At 42.4% G+C, this 23932-nt stretch overlaps 1 protein-coding gene across 2 annotated transcripts in view; it reads left to right on the forward strand.

Moving 5' to 3' along the window:
* The window catches only part of Wt1 (WT1 transcription factor), a 44276-nt gene that overhangs the window by 12778 nt on the left and 7566 nt on the right, over nt 1-23932 (forward strand). The window contains exons 4-5 of one of the 2 annotated variants that reach the window (XM_013118355.3): nt 3460-3537; nt 22080-22176. In XM_013118355.3, the coding sequence (XP_012973809.1) occupies nt 3460-3537; nt 22080-22176 (175 nt within the window). Of the gene's footprint in view, nt 1-3459; nt 3538-21753; nt 22022-22079; nt 22177-23932 lie in introns of those variants that run through there. The other variant, XM_040745948.1, reaches the window with a different exon arrangement.

The following is a 23932-nucleotide window of genomic DNA, read 5'->3' on the forward strand; positions in this document are numbered from 1 at the left end:
CAGCAGAAGGCAGGGTGTGGTTAAGGAAACCTACTAAAGGCTTGGAGATATTCTGCAATTCTTTCTCCCCTGTTTCATGCCCCCACCCTCCCTCTTCTGCAGCTTTTATAGCTGAGATATCAGAAGAACTGTAGCACAAAGTATTGGGAGATCAGCCACTCGGCAGGGTGGATGCACTATCCTTAGTGGGTAGAAGAGGATACAACATCCCTGCATCCCTGTATCCCTGCAGCTTCCATGAGTTGCTGGTCCTGATGTTCCTTTGGATGAACACCTCCTCTGGTCTTTCACCTCAGATTCTTCCCAGTACTGTTATATAAATGGTACTGTTGTTGACTCATACCCAGGAGCCTCTAAAGGGGCAGGGAAGAGGGTCATCAGGCATCTTAGCAGCAGGTACCCCCTCAGAGTGCCAGTCCTTGTGTGACAAAGGGGAATGATAACTTCATGAAGTTGTTGGGAGTGATGCTGAGAATGTGCAAATGTGACAGATGAAACTTGGCAGTTAGGAAACTATATATTCTCCATACCATCTTCAGAGAGTCAGTATGAGCATCAGTCTCTTCAAGTCTTACAGTACCCCTATAAAATGAGACTAAAATTATTCTCATTTGACAGATGTGAAATCTGAGGTACAGAGAGCTGAATGGAAATTTCCTCCGATTTTCTCATAGAATCAAAACATAATCTCATTGATTCCTAAGGGTCTCTATATAGAAAGATTACAAAGAGAAAATATTTTTAAAAAATTAGTAGTATTTAAAAATTTATTATTATTCATTATTATGTATTATTGTGAGAGTATGATTATTATGTAAACGACAGTGAACTAGGCTCAGATGCCAAATGCTTCCAAAGGAGCAGAACGTACCAAGTGCCACTCATAAGTGTCACTGTCTAGTAGAAACATATTTGAAATGTGCTAGCGACCTCATTAAAATAAGAAAATAAGAAGCTTGTTGCATAAAACATTGTACTTGACCCAGTATAACCCAAAATGTATTTCAATGAGACTCTATTTCTGGTGTCCAATGGCCGCACATGGCTAGTGGTTGCCATATTGGACTATGCAATACAGAGTTTTCTGTTAACTGTCTTTTCTTTTTCTTTTTTTTGGTTTTACGAGACAGGGTTTCTCTGTATTGTTTTGGAGGCTATCGGTCCAGCCCGGCCTCGAACTCACAGAGATCCGCCTGTCTCTGCCTCCCGAGTGCTGGGATTAAAGGCGTGCACCACCACCGCCCGGCTCTGTTAACTATCTTATAGGAAGACACACATGTATATGCGCTGTATTTGAGAAAATTCTTACTGGGGACCAAAGAAATACATTTAAAGGTATTTGTCTTTGAGATCATTTTGTATTGAGGCAATTAGGAATCAACAGGAGTGTGCATTAGTCTTAAGAAATCTCTAAATATAAATTTAGAAAGTTGGGATTCATTCATTCACCCTATGCATCAACTTCTGCCATTCACCTTATTTCCCAGCTTTCTTGCAAATGACCATAGCCAGGTGCACTCAGGAGGAAGAGGCAGGTGGATCTCTGTGAGTTTGAGACAAGCCTGGTCTACAGAGTGAGTTCCAGGACAATCAGAACTGTTACATAGAAAAAATCTTGTCTCAAACAAAACAAAACAAAGATAATAAAAATAAAATGATAATATTCTGAGTCTTATGTAAAGATTAAGTCATTCCAGAGAGACCCTACACCCCAATGTGGCCAAGGAAAATTGTCAACTGCAGCGGAGTGATTTTAGTTGGTGAACAATTTTTTAAAAATCACTGACAAAAATATAGAGCTACCTGGGGAATACAATGCCCCTTGGCTGAGATTAATGGCAAGATTAATAAATGGATTGCTTGATGAAAAGGCACAGGAGAACAAAAACCAGCAGAGGGATCGTGGAGGAGGCCGCTTATTAATGAACTGTCAGCCCAAAGAAAGTTCAAGAAATTCTGTTGTGGTAAATGCAGCAGGCTGGCACTTCTAATAAAAGTTGGGGTCTTTCAGGAATTAATTACATCAACCTTAGAGAAGGAATTCGTGGAATTGCGAAAGGCAGTGGCACAGACCAGCACGGGCTGCCTCTGCAAACGAGAAAGCTCCAGAAGAAACTAATCTTTTTTTTTTCTTCCCATTGATATGTAGGACATTGTGGTAGCATAATAGCCAGTCAGACACAGGGATGAGTGATGGGGTCCAGATATATACACTGACTAATGAAGCTACACATGCCTGGAGTTTGAAGTCATTCTACTTTTCATATGCAAAACTCTCCTCCTGGAAGCTAACTTCCTCCTCAGCTGGCCTGAAGGAGTTCGAAATAATTTGCAGGGAGATTATAGGAGGGTCATATAGACAAGAGCGAGCAAGTCTCCAGTGACTCAGAGTGGTGTGATTTCTGTCACCTCTCCACAAGTTCTCAGTTCAGTTGGCCCAGAAAACCCTTTCTGAATTAAAAACGCCTATGAAGCGACAGAAAGGGACACTGGGGCAAGACAGGAGGTTGTCTGGGATTTGTGATCTGGTATCACGCATTAGGTACTGAATGCTTATCTCTGTTCATTCTGCAGTGAAGGTAGGGTGAAATTCTTCTTCTCTAATACGTTCAGACTGAAGGTTTCCAGGCAGACCATTAATCTCTTGGGCCTCGGATTTCATGATTAACCCTTTCGGTTCTGCCCTAACTGTCTTCCTGATAGGGTTTGGTCATTACAGAGTTCCTTGATTTATGTGTTAATAATGAGCTACACAATGGAGATAGAACAGCTCTTGGTTGGTTTACATGGAGGTGTGTTTTCCCCTTTGAGCCTTAATGTAAATCAGAGGATGTTAAATTTTTTTTTTCTTGAAACTTGGTTTGACTTTCACTAGGTTTATAAAATACATGCAGAATAATTGCTTAGCCGTGTGCTGAGAGTACTGCCTTCTGCTCATCATATCCCTGGGTATTAGCCCATTCATCACCCATCACCCTGACCTTTCGGACTCTCATAATCCACACGATACTTATCCTTTTGATTAAACAAACGTAATGGCCTTTTCACGAATAATTAATCCGCTGTCACTTTACTCTCAGCTTCAGGCTTTTAACTTTAATGTTGAGCTATCCAGCATGTGTTACCTTTCAAAGCCTTACTCCCTCTAGCCTCTTCCCCTCCAAGGTTTAATATTGCTTTAGAAACTCCGAAGTTCACTATGCTAAGGCTTTTTTTCTTTCAACAACTGAGTTACTCTCATCCTTTCTGCTCTGTGTGTGTGTGTGTGTGTGTGTGTGTGTGTGGTGTGTGCGTGCAGAGATCAGTGAGAAGAAATGAAAACCAGTTTTAGATTCACGTATTCATCACTTTAGGAAATGTGGAGGCGTGTACTATAAAGTGCAAACTCCATTGTACATAAAGAAATAGAGCTGCCTCTGTGTATGTGGCCATATTTCTAACTCTGGATGTTTTCCACAGTGACAATTTATACCAAATGACCTCCCAGCTCGAATGCATGACCTGGAATCAGATGAACCTGGGAGCCACCTTAAAGGGGTAAGAACTGTTTAAAGAAGCTGTTTAAAACATTTTCAGGGTATTTATAGTTTGTAAAGGGAGCACAGGTCAGGGCCTGGAAAGAGGGTGTAGCTCATAGTGGAACCCAGAGGCTCTCCTTCCTCTCCCGGTTGGAAGGATGTGTTCAATATTAAATTTTCAAAAACAGAAATGGGATGTTTTTGTCTGGAGCAAGGGAAAAAGAAATATCGGGAACCCTTAGTGTGTCATTTCTTTGTTGAATGTTTTAGAATTCTTCAAAGACGCTGTGGCCATGAAACTTCATTGAATGTTTATGTTTTGCTGGTGCTATCACTGATGTTAACCACTGCATTATCTTATCAAGAAATGCTTTGCATGTACAAAGTCTATGAACTGTACTGGTGTGGTGTTTATTGGGACAATCTGAAGTTAGATGTGTCCACTCCTGGTTGCACTGACAGACAGGCTTTGCTCACACGAGATGTACAAGCTCTGTAGGGGGAGAGTTATGGCCACGCGTGTATAGAGCTTCTCACTGAACCTAAAACGGAAGCAAGGAAAGCAGGGGGGCTGGTTTTCAGCAAAGAGCTCATGTGTAGTTTCTACCAAGTCTGAGGAGACACACGGTGCCTGAGAAGTCAGGGGTCTTTTAGCCCACTGCACCTTGGCTTCCTAACAGGCTTCTGGACTACAGGCACTACTACCTGAGTTACAGATGAATCCGTAAATCCTAGAGAGTCAAATCACTTCCTAAGGTCCCATCCGGTGTGCAGGAGAGCTTAGAATCAAAGCCCAGATCTGATTCCAAAGTTCAGATTCTGTCTAGCCTTTCTGGGGTGCCTTTGACCCCACCAGTGGTACTCGGAACACATTTCAGCACTCTTGACAAGACCGTTAGCATCAAAGTTTCTCATTGGATTCTGGGAGCCAGGGGTTTGCCAGAACCATGCACCCTCCATTCCCTATTCCCTACCTCTTCTTCTCTTCTAGAATGGCTGCTGGGAGCTCCAGCTCAGTGAAATGGACAGAAGGGCAGAGCAAGTGAGTGGACAATGGCTTTGATGGCTGACATGTGGGGCAATGCAGGAGTCAGGCCTAACATGGGGAAATCAGGGTAGCAGCTGGGAATAGGGAGGATCTGTCCCCGCCTCAGCACTCTCTTGGTTTATTGTAGACTTATCGCAGACTGTATGGTGTTGGTGATATTTTTCCCATCCACATCCGTGCAAAACAATCAAAGAAACCATGCAGCAGGAACCCTGCTCATTTCCTTGTTTCACAGAGCACTCTATTTGTGGCATCAAATGTGCTCCTGTAGGTTGGTCAGGTCTTTCTTCAGCCTTAGTTTGTTTAACCTTGTTTTTCTCCACTGCTTTGCATTTTCCAGGGAGAACTGACTTTTTACCCTGATTCTGTGGGCAGGTTTTGCAAAGACATTTGCCCCACTCATTCTATTCTTAAATTTGTGTAATTCCCTAGCCCTATAGCGCACAATCTGGGACATTTCTGCAACTCTCTTTTGATTTTGTTTTCTCTGCTTAACCATCAGGATTAGCCTTCATCTTCCTTTCTTCCTTTGTGGGTTCTGTCCCTCTTGTTGGATTTCCTTCAGCTAGAGGAGTCACTTTTTTTGTCTTCTGAAACCTTTCCCTGTCCCTCAACTTTTCTGCTATGTTATCCAAGTTTCTACTCCATCTTTGTGGATCTGAAAACGAAACAAAATAAAAACAAAAGCAAAAAACCCAGAAAAAAAGCCTCTTGTAGCTTTGAAATGTTTCTCTCTCCGTTACCTTTAACCTCTCCTTTTTGGGGTTTCACCCTTCAGCATTCAGAATTTAGTGATTCTGGCCAGATGAAATGTCAGAGTGTGATTGTAAAGTAAGCAGTATATTTTGATTATAAAATATTCTTGTCGAGCCGGGCGTTGGTGGCGCACGCCTTTAATCCCAGCACTCGGGAGGCAGAGGCAGGTGGATCTCTGTGAGTTCGAGGCCAGCCTGGTCTACAAAGTTCCAGGACAGCCTCCAAAGCCCTGTCTCGAAAAACCAAAAAAAAAAAAACATTCTTGTCAGGCGGTGGTGGTGCATACCTTTAATCTCAGCACTAGGAAGGCAGAGGCAGGTATATCTGTGAGTTTGAGGCCAGCCTGATCTATAGAGCAAGTTCTGAGTCTTTCAACAATTGAGACAATTTCGGTATCTTTTTATTTAGTCACAATGTAGCCCTGGCTAGCCTGGAACTCACTATGTAGACCAGGCTGACTGGGAATTTGCAGAGATAATCCTGCTTTGGCTCCCAAGTATGTCACCATCCTGGTCTAGTTTGGCTGTCTTCAGGGTCTTATCTGTGTGAAATGTATTATTTGGCAGGGCTTGGAAGCTGTATCATCACAATGTGTTTGTATGAAAAAAATGAGAAGAGTTTTCATCAATTCATTACTTTCATCTTGGAAAAAGAGTTCTGACATAAAAATGGGTTTCTTGAATACTGACTTTATTCAGAGCACTGTCAATGGATTTTTCCTTATGATGAGCAATACAATTGAACTCATGATTTCAAGAAAAAAGTCAGCATTCACATCTCACTCATAAAATGTCAGTTTTTAATTAAAATCCCAGGAGGATTCAAACTGAACTTTACTGCAGCCTGTTCTTGTGTTCTACCCTGGAAGAAATTACTTATTTATTTATTTAAGATTTATTTTATTGGTCTGACATTAAAGGTAGCACATACAGTTGATCCCGTATTCAGGAGTCAGAGACAGGCAGATCCCTGTGAGTTTGAGGCCAGACTGGTCTGCAAAGTGAATTCCAGGACATCCAGGGATATGTGGATAGATTCTTTCTCACACACCCTCCCCCAAAAGATTTTATTTGTATTTTATTGAACGGGGGTTTTGCCTCCATGTATATCTGTGCACAACATGTTTGCTGTGCCCACTCGGGCCAGAAGAGGGCATTAGATCTCCTGGAACTGGTGTTAGAGATTGTTGTGAGCTGCCACAGGGGTGGTGGGAATTGAACCTGGGTCCTCTGGAAGAGCAAGTAGTGCTCTTAACTGCTGAGCCATCTTTGCAGCTCTTCTTTGCCTATTTTTTAATTCCCTCATGTCCCTCGGGTGCCTTCTTTTATCATTCGCCACATTATCCTTGTGATTGGTTCTCTCACTGACTGGGAAAGGTCACCTTTTTTGATTAGGCTGGGTAGCCAGTAAGCTCTCAGATTCTGTTTGTCTCTGGTCCCCAATGTTGGGGTTATAGGCACATGCCTGGGTTTTTTGTGTTGAGTGCTGGGGATTTGAACTAGGGTCTTCATGCTTGCAGAACAAGTACTCTTACTTACTGTGTCATCTCCTGAGGCAAGAATTCCTTTTTTAAGTGCATTCCTAGGACAAGACATTGCTGGGGAGTCCTTGCTGAGCATAAGCGCTCCATTTTGAAAACTCTATTTCCAACGTCTTGTTCTGTCTACTTTGTGTTTGTTTGAAAACATTTTCTTTGTGTATCCTTAACGGTTGCTGACTTCCTAAGGCTGCTGACAAACCTCAGCTACCCTGCTGGCCTCTGTTTTGTCTCTTCTGAAGAAAATAGCCTGCAAAATGGAGAAACACATCAACCTTGACTGTGGTCCAAGTTATTAGAACAAGGAGGAAGTTACTCTCTGGGGACGGGGCAGGGGGAGTGGGAAATCCAACACAATAGAAACTCAAAAGGAGTGCTGAGCAAAATCAATGTCCCTGTGCTAGTCCAAGAAGTTTGCAGACTGTTGGGAACACACAGTGTTTGACCTGTGGATGCTGGAAAGAAAAACTCAGAAGTCTCCCAAGGAGTGATGTATGGGGATATGAAGCTGTGTGTTTTGGTGGGGCCAAGGATGTCAAAGCTGGAGAAAATCCCCACTAGACATGGTCTCATCCCTGAGAACCTCTGCCAGAAGAGATAGCCGAGGCTCTGGCTGGAAGCTCTAGCACAGCCCCGCACCTACTCTCGGCGCCTGCACATATGCTACCTGCCCCAGAGATTTACTTCTTGAAAACAGATAACCTGCTCTTAAGTAGCTCCTGGCACTTCACATACCAAAGCAAAGTTGGGGAGCCGTGATTCCAGGAACACTAGCAGCTGCGTGCACAGACATTCTCCAGCTTGCTCTTTCACCTCCTGCTCCAAGCTGCTCATTTCCCCTTCCAAACAGCTCCGTTTATGCTGCAGTAGCGGCCCCCTCTCTCCCTTTTGTATTGCTGGGACAGAGTGCCATCCCATGCATGCTAAGTAAGTTCTCGGCCACTGAGTTGCACACCTCAAACCGCACTTCTTTATTTTTGCCTTGCTTTGGACCTGGCCGAGCTTTGATAGACCTACTACCTGAAGATGCATTCCTGGAGTCCCAGTCTGGAGACAGAGACTCAGGATTAAGTACAGTGTCCTCATCCCTCTGGCCACAGAAGGGCAGGAGGACCTAGTGTGCTTTCTCGTTCTTACCCCCTCCCTTTGAGAATTTACCCATTAGTGCATTTGATTTTTAAATTCCTTAAGTAGTTGTGAGAACCCGAGCATTCAGAAAATGCAGTAATATGGGAAGGCAACACCCGCCCTCCCCCAATCCAGTAGACCAGAGAACTAGTATTGGTATGGTATCGAACACTCCTTTATACTTTCTATGTATGCATTTACCCGTGTGGCACTTTCCTTCTTAAGAAACCATTGACTCCAGCTGCTGAGTCCAGTAAATGCCTATTGACAAGCTATCCAAAACTAGAGTTTAAAACCCCATTAGGGTGTGGATTACTGGAAAATACTTCCTTCAAATGATCACTAATTGAAAAATATTTGGGGGCACTGGAGGCTTCTTGCCTTCAGTGTGTCTGTGTTCAGTTTGAAGGTGAGAATTATGCTCATCTCATAAACATGAGGGGAAATGGCAGGTTTATTTTGATCAAGGTAAGAAAGGAAAGATGGGAAGGAAAGAAACACCAAGGGGCCAAGTTGGAAATGAGGATCATGGTGGTTTCCACACTTGGAGATGAAGTGAGGTTAGTGAGTATTCTGATGGGTGGGGCGGGGCAATGAACTATGCATTATAGGAAGAGAGGGTTCACCAGATGAGGGAAGGATATGTCACGACCCAAGGCATATGTAAGATCTGGTTCCTCCTGGCCTTTCTGAGAACCCCCACTACGCACCATTTATTCTTCTCGCTGTCATCTGCTCAAGACAAGATAACAATCTCCAGCTTGGAAAATAAAGTGATTTAGAATACACACTATTAAAAAGTTGTCCAAATGGTCTCCGAAATGAGGGGCTACTGCATCTTTTAGTAGGTGTTTTTCTACTGAAAGCAGACTCATTTTTTTGCCTTAGCTTTCTTCCCAAATCCTCACTTCTGAGACAAAGCCGCAGATGGAGTGCTTCGTAAAGCAAAAGATGCTTTATTTATCTAAAATGAAATCAGTTTCCCCCTTGGTAGGAAATAACACATTTCTCACTTAAAAAATTCACATGGCACTAGAACATTGTAAATAAATCACCTGTCATCTCACCACCTAGATGATTTTTAAAAAGCAACAATTTGTTGCATGTGTATCTGCAGTAAGAAAATGCTAGAATCATTTCTCTGTTATCAGCAGCTATCCCTGGATGGGCTGGAGAGAGCTGGGGAAAGCCTGACAGATGGGTTTAAGAGATTCTGGAGGGCTGTGGTGTAGTTTAATGGTAATATGCTTGCTTAGCATGACCAAGGGCTAAAGGAAGGAGATAACACTCTAGAGACAGCCCATGAAGACAACTTCTTCAGGAAGGTCTACACAAAGGGAAGCAAAGACACAAGGACAAGGGTCCTTGTTGACTGGGGCAGCAGGTCAGGAGAGGGTGGTTTTATTTATTTTATTTTTTAAAAGCTGTTTTAATTTGTAGATAAAAAGTAAGCATGACATATTTGTTTGCTGATGGGAATGATCAAAATGATCAAATGGATGTTGGAAGGGGATGGTGGAACAATGCAGGTGATGGGGAGACTAGACTCCTTAGGTTCTGCAGAGTGGCTGGCCGTAGGGAGAAGCTGGGCTAGTTCATCTAGGAACAGAATTACTTTGCAAGTGTTCTTTGTTTACAAAAAATCTTTTCCTTGTCATATGTACTGTAGATACTTTCTCTTAGGCATTTTGACTCTTGTCAATGGCTATTTTCCTCCTGTTAAAAGATTTTTATTATTATAGTACAAATAATAATCCCTTTTAGAGTATGATTCACTTGAATTATTACATAGGGTATCCTTTGTTTCTTTGCATTGAGATTTTTGTTTATTTGTTTTTCTGTCTTGGAGAATGAACCCAGGACTTCCTGCATGCCAGGTAAGCATGCTATTTCCAGGATACCCTCACCAGCCCATTTGTTGTGCTATACAAGGTCATTTTGAAGGGTGGGTCAGAACAGATTTTCAAAAAAATTTCATGTCCTACATCTTTATTGCACTGGAAATGCAAAAGTTTATTTTCCAGAACCATGTGCTGATACGGAATCCAAGTTTTGAGCACTATTGGTTCTTTTCTGGAAGTTTTCATATATTTGGAAGCTTTTCTTGGACGCAAGAGTGCATGAGCAAGCTGGATGTTTCCCCCTGGGAACCAAGGAGAAAAGATTCCTCTTCTCTTTTCCTATCACACAAGATGAGGGATTCACCTATTATTTAGGTTTAGGGTATTGCTATTCAGGTGGAGCCAGTGGAAGAAACATCTGGCCATAGAGCCAATCCATTGGGAATGCAGAATAACCCAGCAGGATAGATGAATCAGAGATTCTAATAAATTAGCTCCTATTGTCAGCGACATGTAAGGGAAGTCCAAATATTTCTTGTGTGGTCTGATGATAATGTCTGTGAGACTATGGATTCCTATGTTTATGTGTTTGTGTAGGAAGGAAAGTTCCACCCAAAATGTTCTGCTGAGCGTCCAGAGCAGTGGAAACTAGATAATAGAGTATCTTTTAGCTCTTTTCTGAGTGTGAAATATTGTAAGATCAGCTGAGAGAAGTTTGAATACCATTACATGTACTGAGGATTTTGATGATCTATAAGGGCTGATTTATACAGGGGGAGGCTGGTTACTAACCACTGAGTCTGTGTCCTTTATTAAACAGTGACTGAGGACTAGGCTGCATGGTAAATGGAGACAAATGAAGCATATCTATAAAGAAACTTTCAAAAGGGGAATACAGTCACAGTTTAGCAATAACAGCATGGATGGAGTAAACAGGCATTGTCTAAATGGTAAAAATGTTAAGAATCTGTATTCCAATTACCTTTAGGTAACTATTAGATAATGCCCGTTTACATAGGTATAATCCCAGGTGTGATCGGTGTGAGTCAAAGGGGGAATTCAGTAAGGTACTATATTTTTTTAAATGTTGATTTATTATTATTTCTTAAGTATGTGTGCATGTGTGTGTGAATGCAGGTACCTTTGGAGTCCAGAAGAGGGCGTTGGATTTCCCACAGCCTGAGTTATAGGCAGTTATAGGAGTTACAGGCCTTACACAGGTGCAGGGAACTGAGCTCTGTTCTCTTAACCACTGAGCCATTTCTCCAGCCTCAGTTTTATTGTATTTTAAAAACTTTGTCTGGATTCAGGGCTTGGGGTCCATATTCTCTTGTCACCTATCTCCCCCCAGTCTGTATTGGTTTCCTTCTCAGGTAGGCTGTCTTCACTGAGACAAAAGCAGCTTTGGATTTTGGCACCTGTAGCTTCTCAAGGAGAATGGTTTTCTATTGATGTTTTAGCAAAAAGGCCGAGGAAAGAGTCTTCGTTTGGCAGACCATTAAAAACTTTTAAAAATGCTTTTTAAAAAAGATTTATTTATGCATGCATTTTATGATCTATTTGCATGCATACCTGCATGACAGAAGAGGACATCAGACACATTTAATACTTTTTAAAAATTAGGTTGATTTGTTGGAATTTTCACTTACATGTGTGAATATGTACCACATATGTACGTGGTCCAGAAAAGGGAGTCAGATCCCATGGAACCATACTACAGATGGCTGTGATCCACCGTGTGGGTGCTGAAAACCGTGAAACCCAAGGCCTCTGCAAGAGCATCAAGTACTCTTAGCTGTTGAGCTACCTCTAGCCTCTCACTTAACATTTTTCAGCATTTCTTTGTTTAAATTATAATATAATCACACCATTTTCCCCTTCCCTTTCTTCCCTCGAAGCCCTCCTTCTTACTCTTTCAAATTCATAGCGTCTTTTTTCATTAATTGTTGTTACACACATATATATTCCTAAATACATAGATACGCTCTGCTCAGTCTGTATCATATTAGTTGTGTGTATGTTTCCAGGGCTGACCATTTGGATGAATGATTGATGTGCTCCTGTCTCTTGCTCTCAGCATTCCTCGATTGGTGGAAAGAGAGAACCAACTTCCATCAGTGTCCCTCTGACCGCTGACTTCTCACTCTCATGAGCAGGCATACACATAAACAAACAAACAAACTGATTTTAATACATTACTAAACATATTAAATCATTACATTATTTTAATACATTATTTTCCCGAGAAGCAAAATAATCACCCTTCCTTAATCTCTAAATTGGAACGAATCAACACTTTCTAAGTGAAAGTAATAGCTGTTCCTTTCCTAAGGCTATTTTTGAGGAAATTCTGTGCTTGCGAGTTATCAGATGATAGGTGTGTGTGTGTGTGTGTGTGTGTGTGTGTGTGTGTGTGTAAATTCAGTTGGACTAGCTTGGTTGTTTTATTCCAGGCTTTCATGTAAAAGCAGGCCCATCTCTCTAGCCTCCCCTTTATATGCACAGCACAAAACATTTAAAAAAATAATTTTCTACATGTGTACTATACTTACATATTTTCCTCCTCCCTTTCCTCCATCTAAATTCACCCATGCCCTCCCACACACTCTTTTTTCAAATTTATGGCCTCTTGTTCTTTAATTTCTCTTATACATACATTTATACATGCAAACTCCTGAGTTCACTTCATGTTGCTCATATGTTCATATGTATATGCATATGTTCATATGTTCATATGTTCATATGTATATGCATATGTTCATATGTATATGCATATGCTCATATGTATATGCATATGCTCATATGTATATGCATATGTTCATATGTTCATATGTATATGCATATGCTCATATGTATATGCATATGTTCATATGTTCATATGTATATGCATTTACAGCTGACTGCTTGGGGTTGAGTCATCCATCAGGGGCTTGTTCCTGGAGAAGACTGATTCTCCCTCTCTCAGCAGTCATTAATACCCTGTAGCTTCTCATCTCAGGGTGAGACCTTGTAAGACTTTCCCCCATCCACATTGGCACGTTACTTGGTGTCGTGTTTGTGTTCCTGTCTATGAGATCATATCATTAAGAGTTCATGCGTGCAGCTTCCCTATCATAATAAAAGACACTATTTCACAGCAGACATTTTGGTCCTCTGACTCTTGCAATCTTTCTGCCTCTTCGTCCAATCTGTTCCTTGAACTTTCTACATAGGGGTTGTGTTGTATATGTATCAATTTAGGTTGGGGTGCACCACAGAGATATGAGTGTGACTAGATGCCTTTGCTCCTAATGCCTGTGTGGAACTGTGGATTCTACTTACCTTGCTCCCAGGTGACCACAGTGAGACAGAATGAAGTAGTGCTCACATGGATGTGTGCTAGGTTGACGCTCTCTCTGGATTTTGGATAAGGTAGCTCCTCATTTCCCAGTAAGATCTTGTCTGCATTCATGAACATGGGTTTTGAAATTCCTTTGGCTACAAGGAAGCTGGCTTTTCATTTGGTGTTACTCTAAACCTTAAACCTTCAGTGGTGACTCCCAGGACTTCCCAGGGTTGGTTCCTGGATCCTTTGACCTGAAGTGTTGTAGGACTGGCTGTAGTTCATTCCACTCCGTGGTGAGCATTCCTTAGGAGGCTTGTGGTGTTTTATTTTGACTGTCTTCTCTTGAAACCATTGCCCCTATTGATGTGGGAGGTAGCAGGCCAGGTGCTTGGTGGCTATTTGACCAATTTCTGCCTTCATCAGACTTGCAACTTCAGTTCTTTAAGTCCTGTATTTCTACAATCAGCTAATGAGATCTAGAGGCTTGGCTAACTGTGGGATCCTTTATCTTCAGGCAAGGATAATTTGATTAGTGATGCTGAACTCAGACTCAGCTCTGTGCTTAACTCTCAAGAAGTCCAGTTTCTTAATGTAGCTCCATCGCTCTTTTTTTTTCTGAGAAATTGCACACTGGACACAGGGGTGATGGGCTCCAAGACTTGCAGCAAAGCTTATTGTCAACACCCAAAGCAGACGGGCACTAATTTGTGCATCTCATGGTTAAGCCCTGGGTGTTGAGGATAGAGAATGCAGAGAGCCTTCTGGGTAAATTCCATGTTTGCTACATAAGAGTTACAGGTTGTCTGCACACTTCCCTGATGAGCTCTGTCGAGGTGAGAAGGCAAAGGTGATGATGGCCTGTAAGTATAGAGTCTTGCACACCTGGTCAATAACTAGAGGTGGGGGAGAAAAATCACAGGCCAAAGTGCTTTCTTTTTGAATATTCATATTAAATGCTAATTGCCTTCAAAAAGCTCTTTTTTCTTTTCCCTTTCTCTATTTTTTAAAGTTCTTCTGTTGATAAGGGATTTCAGGGAAGCTCTGGTTTTCTTCGTCTGTAAAACCTCAATTCCTTTTTATTAATCTTCCTGTGCCTGTAGAATATCAAAATTAATCATTTCTAAAGAAGCTTCTCTTCAAATGTTCTGTTTCTTTCCTGAACCAGACCTTAGTGTACACAATTTTAGAAAGAAGAGGGTTTATAATTTGTGTTCTGTGAAGGACACTTGCCTCTTTCTGCAAGCTCTCTAAGGAAGTGAGTTGATACAGTCTACAGCTGTGTAGGAAAAGCAGTTTGTCCCAGGACCCCTGAAAGCCGCTTTGGAGAATGAAGGCACGAGGTCTGTGCTCTGCTGGTAACTGCTTCTGTGTGGTTAGAGAGAAAAAAGGTTGTTTCTGGTAAGAATTGTGCAGTTTGGACTGCTCAGTCACCTGTAAGTAGGACATTTCAATTAGCATTCTCTCTCTCTCTCTGTCTCTGTCTCTGTCTCTCTCTCTCTCTCTCTCTGTCTCTCTGTCTCTGTCTCTGTCTCTCTCTGTCTCTCTGTCTCTGTCTCTGTCTCTGTCTCTCTCTCTCTCTCTCTCTCTGTGTGTGTGTGTGTGTGTGTAGGTCAGAATCCAACATCATGCATCTTCCTCAATAACTACCTACTTACCTTTTGAGGCAAACTTTTTCACTGAATCTGGAGCTCTCTGATTCAACTAGGTTGACTGGCCAGTGAGTCCCAGGAATCCTCCTAACTCTACCTCCCTAAGGGCTGGCATTACAGGTACATTTTGGCTTGCTGGCTTTACATTTTATTTATTTATTTATTTGTTGCATTGGCACTGGAGATCTAAACTCAGATCTTCGTGTGTTTGCAGCAAACATTTTACTGACTGATCTCTCTCTCTACCTCCGTTGGGCTTATTTTTATACCCAGCTAAATACAGTCTCACAGTAGAAACTGCAGTGTGCTCAACTCAACTTGTTGCACTCATTCCCTTTTTCTTCCCCTTTACCATGGCTACACCATAAAACATCAACATGCCTGATTTGATTCAGACCATGGAGGAAAGAGCTGGAGGTCATACAAGTGTCATGATGATAGAAGATAGAGTTGTACCACAAAATTGTTCTTATAATTGTAAAGGGAGCAAAGAAACACTGGGCTGGACTCAGGCCTCAGCCCTGCCATTTGCCTCTCCTCTGACTCTGGACATATAACTCAACTTCTCCTTAAACCTCAGAATATTTTGTAACAAAATGACAATGGTAATTATGAACGCAACAGTGAGCATTTATTTAATGTTTGTCCTGTTCCAAGTGTTGCACAATGCTTCCCTGACCTAGTTTGGGTTTCCAGAAATCATATAGGGCTGGTGCTGTTATTTTCACTTTACAAGGACCAGGAGCTAGGGAGACTAAGGTGATGGATGCTTCTTTAATGGTTTCTAGGGCTGTACTCAAGATCAAAAATACAAATTTTATCAGTCTCCATCACCAGACACATATGAAACATGGAGTAAATAATTTTTATGGGTGTGGGTCACTGAGTATTGACAAACACAGACCTCCTGAATATTTCTGGGATATGGTTACTCAGTGACATTTAACTTATGCTCCCTGAATATTTCACCTCTTTAATCTTCAAATGAAACTGAAAAATAGGTTATTAGCTTCATCCTGCAAATGATGAATCTTGGATGCAGAAACAATAAGATGACTCACTAGCCACAGAGGAAAAAACATATTATGAGTGAGCCTGGGACCTAGACTTTGAGATTCAGGAACGGTGTGTTCTCAGAGGAATCTGGATATGTAGAATCCAGATCAATCTAGCTTTTTCAACTGCATCTGCAAGAACTGGAACACACTAGTTCCGTTGGTTAAATACCTAGAGATACCCAGATCCTAATTTCTGAAACTGTGCATGTCAACTTATGTGGCAACAGGCATAGTGATTCAGCTAAGGTGTGGAGGTGGCAGTGGTGAGGTGATCCTGGATTGTTGTCAGTTGTCTATAAGAGGGAGGCAGTGAGAAACTTGACTACAGAAGAATAGTAGGAGGCAGAGAGAGGGTACGGTGTTCAAAAAGGGGACCAAGACACAAGAGCAGGTACCAGAAGCAGAAAGACAAGGGAAGAAAAGAAAGAAGCCCACCCAGGACCTTGGGGCTTAGGTTGATTTTGAACTTCCCTTTTTTTATTTTTTTTATTTTTATTTTTTGAGACAGGGTTCCACTCTATCACAGCCTGACTTTGTGCTCACTTTGTAGCACAGTCTAGCCTAGAAGTTGCAGCAATCCTCCTGCTTCACCCTTCCAAAGGATGGGATTCTGTTGCCCAGGACTGTGAGAGGATTATTTGCTTTGATTTAAGCTCTCCGATGTGTGCTACTTTATTACAGTGGACATGAGAAACTAATGTTCTTGAACTGGCAGTATGGCAGGAATGGATTCCTGCCTATAATTTCAGTGTTTAAACCTACTGTTAAACGAGCTGAGAAGCTAAGAGTTGACACCTACCTCTGAAAACCAGATTCTGCCATAACAGCAGTGGTCATTGCATCCTTGAGGGCTGAAGAGATGGCTTGCTAGTTAAGTGCATTTATTGTTCTCATAGAGGACTTCAGTTTGGTTCTCAGCACCCACACATTGCTCATAGACATCTGTAACTCCAGTTTCATGGGATCTGACTTCTTACCTTCATTGGCACCAGTCATACATATAGTGTATACAAACACACACACACACACACACACACACACACACACACACAATAGCATTCTTTTCAGTTTTCAGGGGTTGGAAGAGACTGGTATCCAGTTTTCAAAGCATCAGACATGTCTCTACTTCTATTGAATTGAACACAGCAGAATCAAGATGGAAATATTTTGGTTGGTAATTTATGCTTTAATGCTCACCCTTGGAAGTAGAGCATGTAAATTGGTAGCTCTTAGGTCAGACATAGGTTTTGAAAGTGAAGTTATTTGTAAGGATGCAAAATCCATGAAATCTTGGAGAAGTCCTTCAAGAATGGGAAGAGATGCTAGTGTTAGGTTCATGGGACCAGTGGTAGGTCAGCAGAGATGTAACACATAGGCATCGTGTCAGGGGTTGCTCTCTGCTGGGGGTGCCATTGATTCCTCAGGGTCTTCATAATTTATTTCTACTAATTTACTTGGAACCATTTGGGATATTTGAGTTTGTGGTTCTGCTTTAAGCAAAAAAGAACGAAGCCCACATTTTGTCATCAAACAATTTTCCACTTGTCTAATACTCTTTGTAAATTCAGAGCAAAAGAGAGATAATGAAAGAGTTGAGATAGGTAAGTGCCTTCAATTTCAAGTGGGAAAAAAACATTGCATTATAGAACCCTTGGAGCAGTAAGGGAGAATTATTAAGCTGGATCTTTCAGAGAATTTGAGGAAGAAAAGCAGAACCAAAGTTGCTTAGTCATGTACAAGACACAAGACCAAGTTCATTCCTTTATGTGGAAGTTGAAGGTAGTTGATGGTGAATCTGTACTACAAAGAGATATTTTGGTATTTCTTTTAGGACTTCTGTGGGCATGATAGAGAGGGGCTAAATGCTTCATATATGGTTTGTCGTTGGTTGGACAGTGATACCAAAGTGTGTTTGTCAACCTTGTGAGTGATTTCTAGAATAGTGAACTCTTTCAGACTGGGAAAAGTAACCACATTACCCAAGTCTCCTCTTTCCCACCTTCACCTGCCTGTACCAAGCCCACCAGCCTATCACACCTTACTGCAAACCCCTGTGGTCTCCCTGATAATATTAGCTATACAGAAATAGGATCTCTTTCCCCTGTCATTCAGTTGAATCAAGTGTCTTATTTTATTTATTTATTTATTTGGTTTTTACGAGACAGGGTTTCTCTGTATTGTTTTGGAGGCTGTCGGTCCAGCCCAGCCTCGAACTCACAGAGATCCGCCTGCCTCTGTCTCCCGAGTGCTGGGATTAAAGGCGTGTGCCACCACCGCCCAGCGTTTTGTGATTCTTTTATGTGTAACTTTTCTCTAGGAAAATCTTCACCAAGGCTGCTACACTTTGCCATTCTTCGCAGGCTTTGTAGCTCTAGGCCTTTGTGAGTCCCACCCCTACTTTGATTTGGTTAGGGTTACCCACAGCAGAGTCATGGGCTGAGAGTTGTCCTGGTATAAAGCTTGGCTTCATCTAAGTCAGCAGATGGGGTTCAGCACTCTGTGGTCCCATTGGCACCAATTGTCTTAGGGTAGCTTCTGCCTTGACAGAGTGGACCCTATCCACATGCAAATTACTTTCCTATAATAGCCTCCTTCAAGTTGTACCATAGAGAGATCTTCTGGAATCTTATCACCTCATATCCCTGAGAAATATTTGTCATATATTTTATAAGGTATAATATGTTTTGACAGCTGTCAAGGGTACCTCTTGTGTGCATATATGTCTATGAATATGCATTTGGGGTACATGTATATGCTCACAGAGGCCAGAGGACATCAGAGTTATTCCTGGAGAACCATCTGCATTGTTTATTGAGACAGGGTCTTTTCATTGGCATGGAGTTTGCTGATTAGGCTAGACGGTCTGGCCAGTGAGCTCCAGAGATCCATCTCTCTTTACCTCCCCAGGTTGGTCTTACAAGCACACATCACCATGCTTAGATTTTCCCATGGCTTTTGGGAATTGAACTTGATTTCTCATGCTTGCATGGCATACAGTATGCTGACTGAGCTTTTTCCTCAGTCACACTGGGAGCAAGCTAGTTGCAGGGTTTCAACCAGCTAGGATGGAATGAGTGTCTGTCTTATGGAGACACAAAAATAAATTGGCAGGAACCAACTGTTTTTCTTATTCACAGATTTGGTAGAAGAATTGAGTTATGGGGCAAGTGTGATCTTATTTCTAGTGGCTTCTTTTGTTTACTGGCTTGCATGAGGCTCTGAGGATCAATGCTCAATGTTGTTCCTTTGAGGGATATGACACTTTCTGTCACGGGACAAGAATCTTGAAGAGAATCTGTTTTTCATGCTCCCTGTTCCCACCTTTGACAAACTCAGCTAATGTCGAGAGAACAGTTGTGAGTACAGATTGTTAATCTCCCCTCCTCCACCCATAATAGAGCTTGAGAGTAATTCAGATTCTTACATATATGTCTCTCAGGTCAAGAAAAGCAGGGGCTGGGGTGAATGCTCAGCAGTTAAGAGCACTGACTGCTTTTCCAAAGGACCCATGTTCAATCCCCAGCACCCACATGGCAGCTCACAACTGTCTGTAACTCCAGTTCCAGGGGATCTGACACCTTAACACCAATGCACATAAAATAAAGTTAAATGAATTACTTTTTTAAAAATAAAAGTGCAAGTCACAATTTGGCTCCATGCAGATGGTTAAGCCATGTAAAACAAACATCTCCAGGCTGTTGAGGCACAGTGTCCTGTTGCCCTTCCTGGCCTTGTCCTCTTTGTGTTACTGCGGGGTCATCACAGCCACCCTTCCTCTCCCAGAGTTTGGAACAGTTCTCACTTTCCTACTGAGCACATTCTAAGGGTCAGAAAGGCAGATGCTGTCTGAGTTTGGCATTTCTTCCCAACGTTTGCATGTTTGACCCTGCTTTAGCTCCCTGAGGCTTTCTGTCCTTTGCCAAGATACGTCACATCACTTGACTCGGGATATACAGACATGGTGTAGTAGGCTAGGGGAACAGAACAGTCACCTCCCTCCACAAACTGTCCAGAGAAGACAGACCCTTCTTTCTAAAATTCTTGAGCCAGAACTCAATGTGAAACCTCACAGCTGCTGTAGCCCTGGGCTGTGTGGACACTACAGTCTTCCTGGCAGACACTTCTCTCTTCCAGGAATTCTTTCCCTGGGGAGTTAGGGATGAGTCAACCCTAGGCCTTCCCCAAGTCCATCGGATAGAGTGGGCTGATGGACTAGGTCACCAGTCTATATAGGCTGGTATCACGATGCTGGATGTTGGAGTAGCAGAGGCAGAGGGGCAGAGTTTTATCACCTGACTATACCCTAGTATCCACGATGCTGGAGTAACAGAGACAGAGGGGCAGGATCTCAGCCTGTCAGTTAATTTTAATGATGCTGCCACAAAGTTTGTTATTGTTATTATTTTGTGTGTTTGTTTGCTTGGGAAAAGGTCTCATGTCTTAAACTCCTTCTGTCTCCATCTCCCAAGTGCTGGTGTTATAGGTGTGCACTGCCATGTTCAGGTTGCTATGAAACACTTCAAAAGAGCTTTATTGATTTTTATGTGCCATACAATTCCCCCACTTAGAGTGTACAATGCATTGGTTTCTAATAAGGTTACAGACCGTTCTTATATAGTTCCTATATAGTTAAGACATTTTCAGTAATCACCCAACTCAATTTGTTTTCCCCAACTCAGTTTGTCCTAGGCAATCAACTGCTAAGCTACTTTCTATCCATTGGCTTATTTTGGGCATTTTGTGTAAATGGAATTCTGCAGTGTGTGGTCTTTTGTGACTTTGTTCTTTAAACTCACTATACCATATAAAGATTGCACTCCTCCTTTGCCAAATAGCATGCCACTATGGGAATATACTTTATTATTTATTCTATCAGTTGATTGGTGAGTTGATTCGAATTTCTGGTTTTTGAGGATAAAGAATGTTTCTAGAGAACAGTATATACAATTGGGTTGTCTTTTTTTTGACATCTGCTTTTATTTCTCTTAGGAATTACACCCAAGATTTCTGGGTAATCTGGCCACTTTTTAGCTAGTTTTTTTTTGTGGGACTTATAGGTGTTTTTGAAGTAGCTGCCTCCTTTTACAGAGATGTGCATGAAAGCTGATTCATCACCATCCCCACAGTAATTTTCAATACAATTCGGATATATTGCCAGTGTGGACCAGAATTGGCTGGATTGGAAATAAAATCACTGTAGAAACAATCCCAGGACTGTACCTGAAAGAGAGAGTCTTTTCAGAGCAGAACATTCTGGCTTTTCAGGTTATTGTTTTTGGGGGGCTCCACACCTCTCGGACCTTACTTGTGGTCCCAAGTTTTCCCGAGCAATGCATTTCCTAGGAGGTGAGTCAATTTGGAATGACAGATGGACAATTGTCCAGCACTCTTTGATGCCCTCAAAGTTGAGGGTGGGGAGATGGTTCTATCAGTGAAGTACTTGCTGGCAAACATGAGAACCGCAGGTCAATCCCCAGAACCCACATAAAAAAAATCCAGGTGTGCTTGTAATCTCAGCATCGGGGAAGTGGAGACAGGGATCCCTGGGGATTGCTGTGCAGCCAGCCTAGCTGAACTGGTGAGCTCTAGGTTCAGTAAGAGACCCCGTCTTAAAAAAATAGGGTGGAGAGAGACCAAGGGAGACACAGGATGTCTATTCATGTCCTCCAAATGCACATTCACATATACTGCACATGAAGCTGCACAAACAGGAACACACACACACACACACACACACACACACACACCGTTAACTTGATCTGGAAAACTGATCAGTGGACTGAGCGGAGCCACAGACGTGCACCCCCACCTCCCCCCTTCTGAGGACGTGACAATCTCTTCTTGTAAATGTCATCACTTTCTTGGTCTATCTGGTAAGAACTGAGTCATGAGGTGCTGACAGAACCCCAGTGGACTTCACATGCAGCCTGGAGCGCTCTGCTCATTCCTGAGATACTCACACTGTCAGCCTGCTGCTCAGATGGTAAACAACTTGCCCGGGATGTGTTCCTGCCACTGTGGCTTTTCTTGGCTTGTCTGAGTGAAGCACAGACCCAGACAACTTGCCTCTGGGGGTGGTGGTGGCTGCAAGGTGGTAACACATCGTTGGAATGGCCTCTGCTTTCACCGAGCTCCGTTCCAGAGTGACCCCATGGAAGAAGGTAAGACTCTGTATTTCCAAAAGGTGGCCCTGAACCAACTTCAACCTTTTGTTTGCAGCCATGGCACAGGGTATGAGAGTGAGAACCACACAACCCCCATCCTCTGTGGTGCCCAGTACAGAATACACACCCATGGCGTCTTCCGAGGCATTCAGGTGAGTGCTAGGGTGCGCAGTCAAAGACTGCCTTCGTTGACTCTTCCTCTGCTCATCTGTCCTGCAGCCTCTGCTGCTGGACCACCTGGCCCTGCAAGTGTTTGCCACCAGAGATGCTCCTCCTTCCACTCCACCCCTGCAGAGATGCTGATACTTCCTGCACAATCCCATCCTTCCTCTTTTATTATTAGTTCTGCTTCTCCACAGTGGGTGCTACAATTGCATGTGGGTCATCTGCATTTGAATTAGTGACCTGGACCCTTGACTTCTAAGATTTGATCGGTGCTGTAAAGTTCTCAAAGGTAGACTCTTGCCAACAATAGTACCACTTATGACTGGACATGCCTTTAAAAACATTGAGTTTATCTAGCTTCTAGGTTTACATAAAATATGCACAGAAATTACAGTGTTCCCAGGTCCTCCTGCTATCACCTTCACATAATGTCCCCTGGCATGCTACACTTGTTACAATGGATGTTGGTGTATTATTGGTAACTGAATTGCTTTGTTGTATAGTCCTGTGGGTTTGACACACATATAATGCCATTTATTATTATTATTATATGGAGTAGTTTACTGTCTCAAAAATGCTCATACTCCACCACCTATACATCATGCCCTTTTTCAGTCCCTCCCTCTTCCCAACAATCACTGTCCTTTCTCAGAATGTTGGCTACTCCATTGCATTTCCAGGCTAACATCTTTCACTTAGTAATATGTGTTTATGATTCCATTACATGGTCTTTGTTCTCTGATGTGGCCCTGCTGCAAGCTTAAGAAGTAGACATTTTATAGTTGGGGAAACTGAAGAGAGAAGACAAGGGACTTGTTTAAAATCACATAGTAAGTGGGAGATGAGATGTGTAATATATATTTTATTGGAGTCCACAATCTTTATTTTGCTTCTTAATATTATTTATTAGAGGAGATTAAATAATATTGTTTGCTAGAAGAAACAGGAGGGAGAGGTCTCCTGGGTGAGCAAAGAATCTCAGAGAATGTAGGTTATTCAGGGGACACCCCACCCTTTTGGGTAGTCAGAACCACAATTACCAAGGGCTCACATCTGTGACTTACAAACCTGGCTTGGTGACTGCCACAAGAGAAATAGCTAAATTATCCTTTCAAGGGAGGTTAAGACCCAAAAACAAGTTGCATGAGGGCTGGGCCCTGAGTGATATGGGCAAGGAGCTCCTCTTCATGGAATTCAGTGTGCTCTCTCATCCCAAGCCTTTCCATGGTGAGAAATAAACAAGCCAGAGAAATGTGGAGATGTGACAGTTTCATCTGAGTGTCTCACAACAGACATTGTCAGCATCCTTCGCCAGACTGCACACTGACAGTAGCAGCTGTTTTTCGGCCTTTGTCTGGGATGAGAAGAGATGCAAGAGGCTTAATACGCCCGCCTTCCCACCAGACTCAGTTTGTCAGACCCACTGTCAGTGCCCTTAGTAGATGCCACTCCCTATAGAGGTTGTTTCCCTGCTGATGCTTTTTCTTGTAGACTATGACAAACAAACCACTGGCCTACCATTTACTCGTATAACACCATTAACCCTGGGAGAAAGCAAGTGGTTGCCATACTGTGGCATACCAACACAGTATTTATGGTATGATACTACAGAACTTTTCCTTACAAAAGAGAGTGCCCTGCTAGGTCAAGGCAAGTGAACTAGGCACAAGAATGTGAGTGCGGGTAGATTGTAGATTAGAAGACATGGGAAGTTGCTGAGTTAAGAACAGTGGTTCCCAACCT

The sequence above is a fragment of the Mesocricetus auratus genome, unplaced genomic scaffold (assembly GCF_017639785.1).
Source record: "Mesocricetus auratus isolate SY011 unplaced genomic scaffold, BCM_Maur_2.0 Super-Scaffold_100004, whole genome shotgun sequence".
NCBI lineage: Eukaryota > Metazoa > Chordata > Mammalia > Rodentia > Cricetidae > Mesocricetus > Mesocricetus auratus.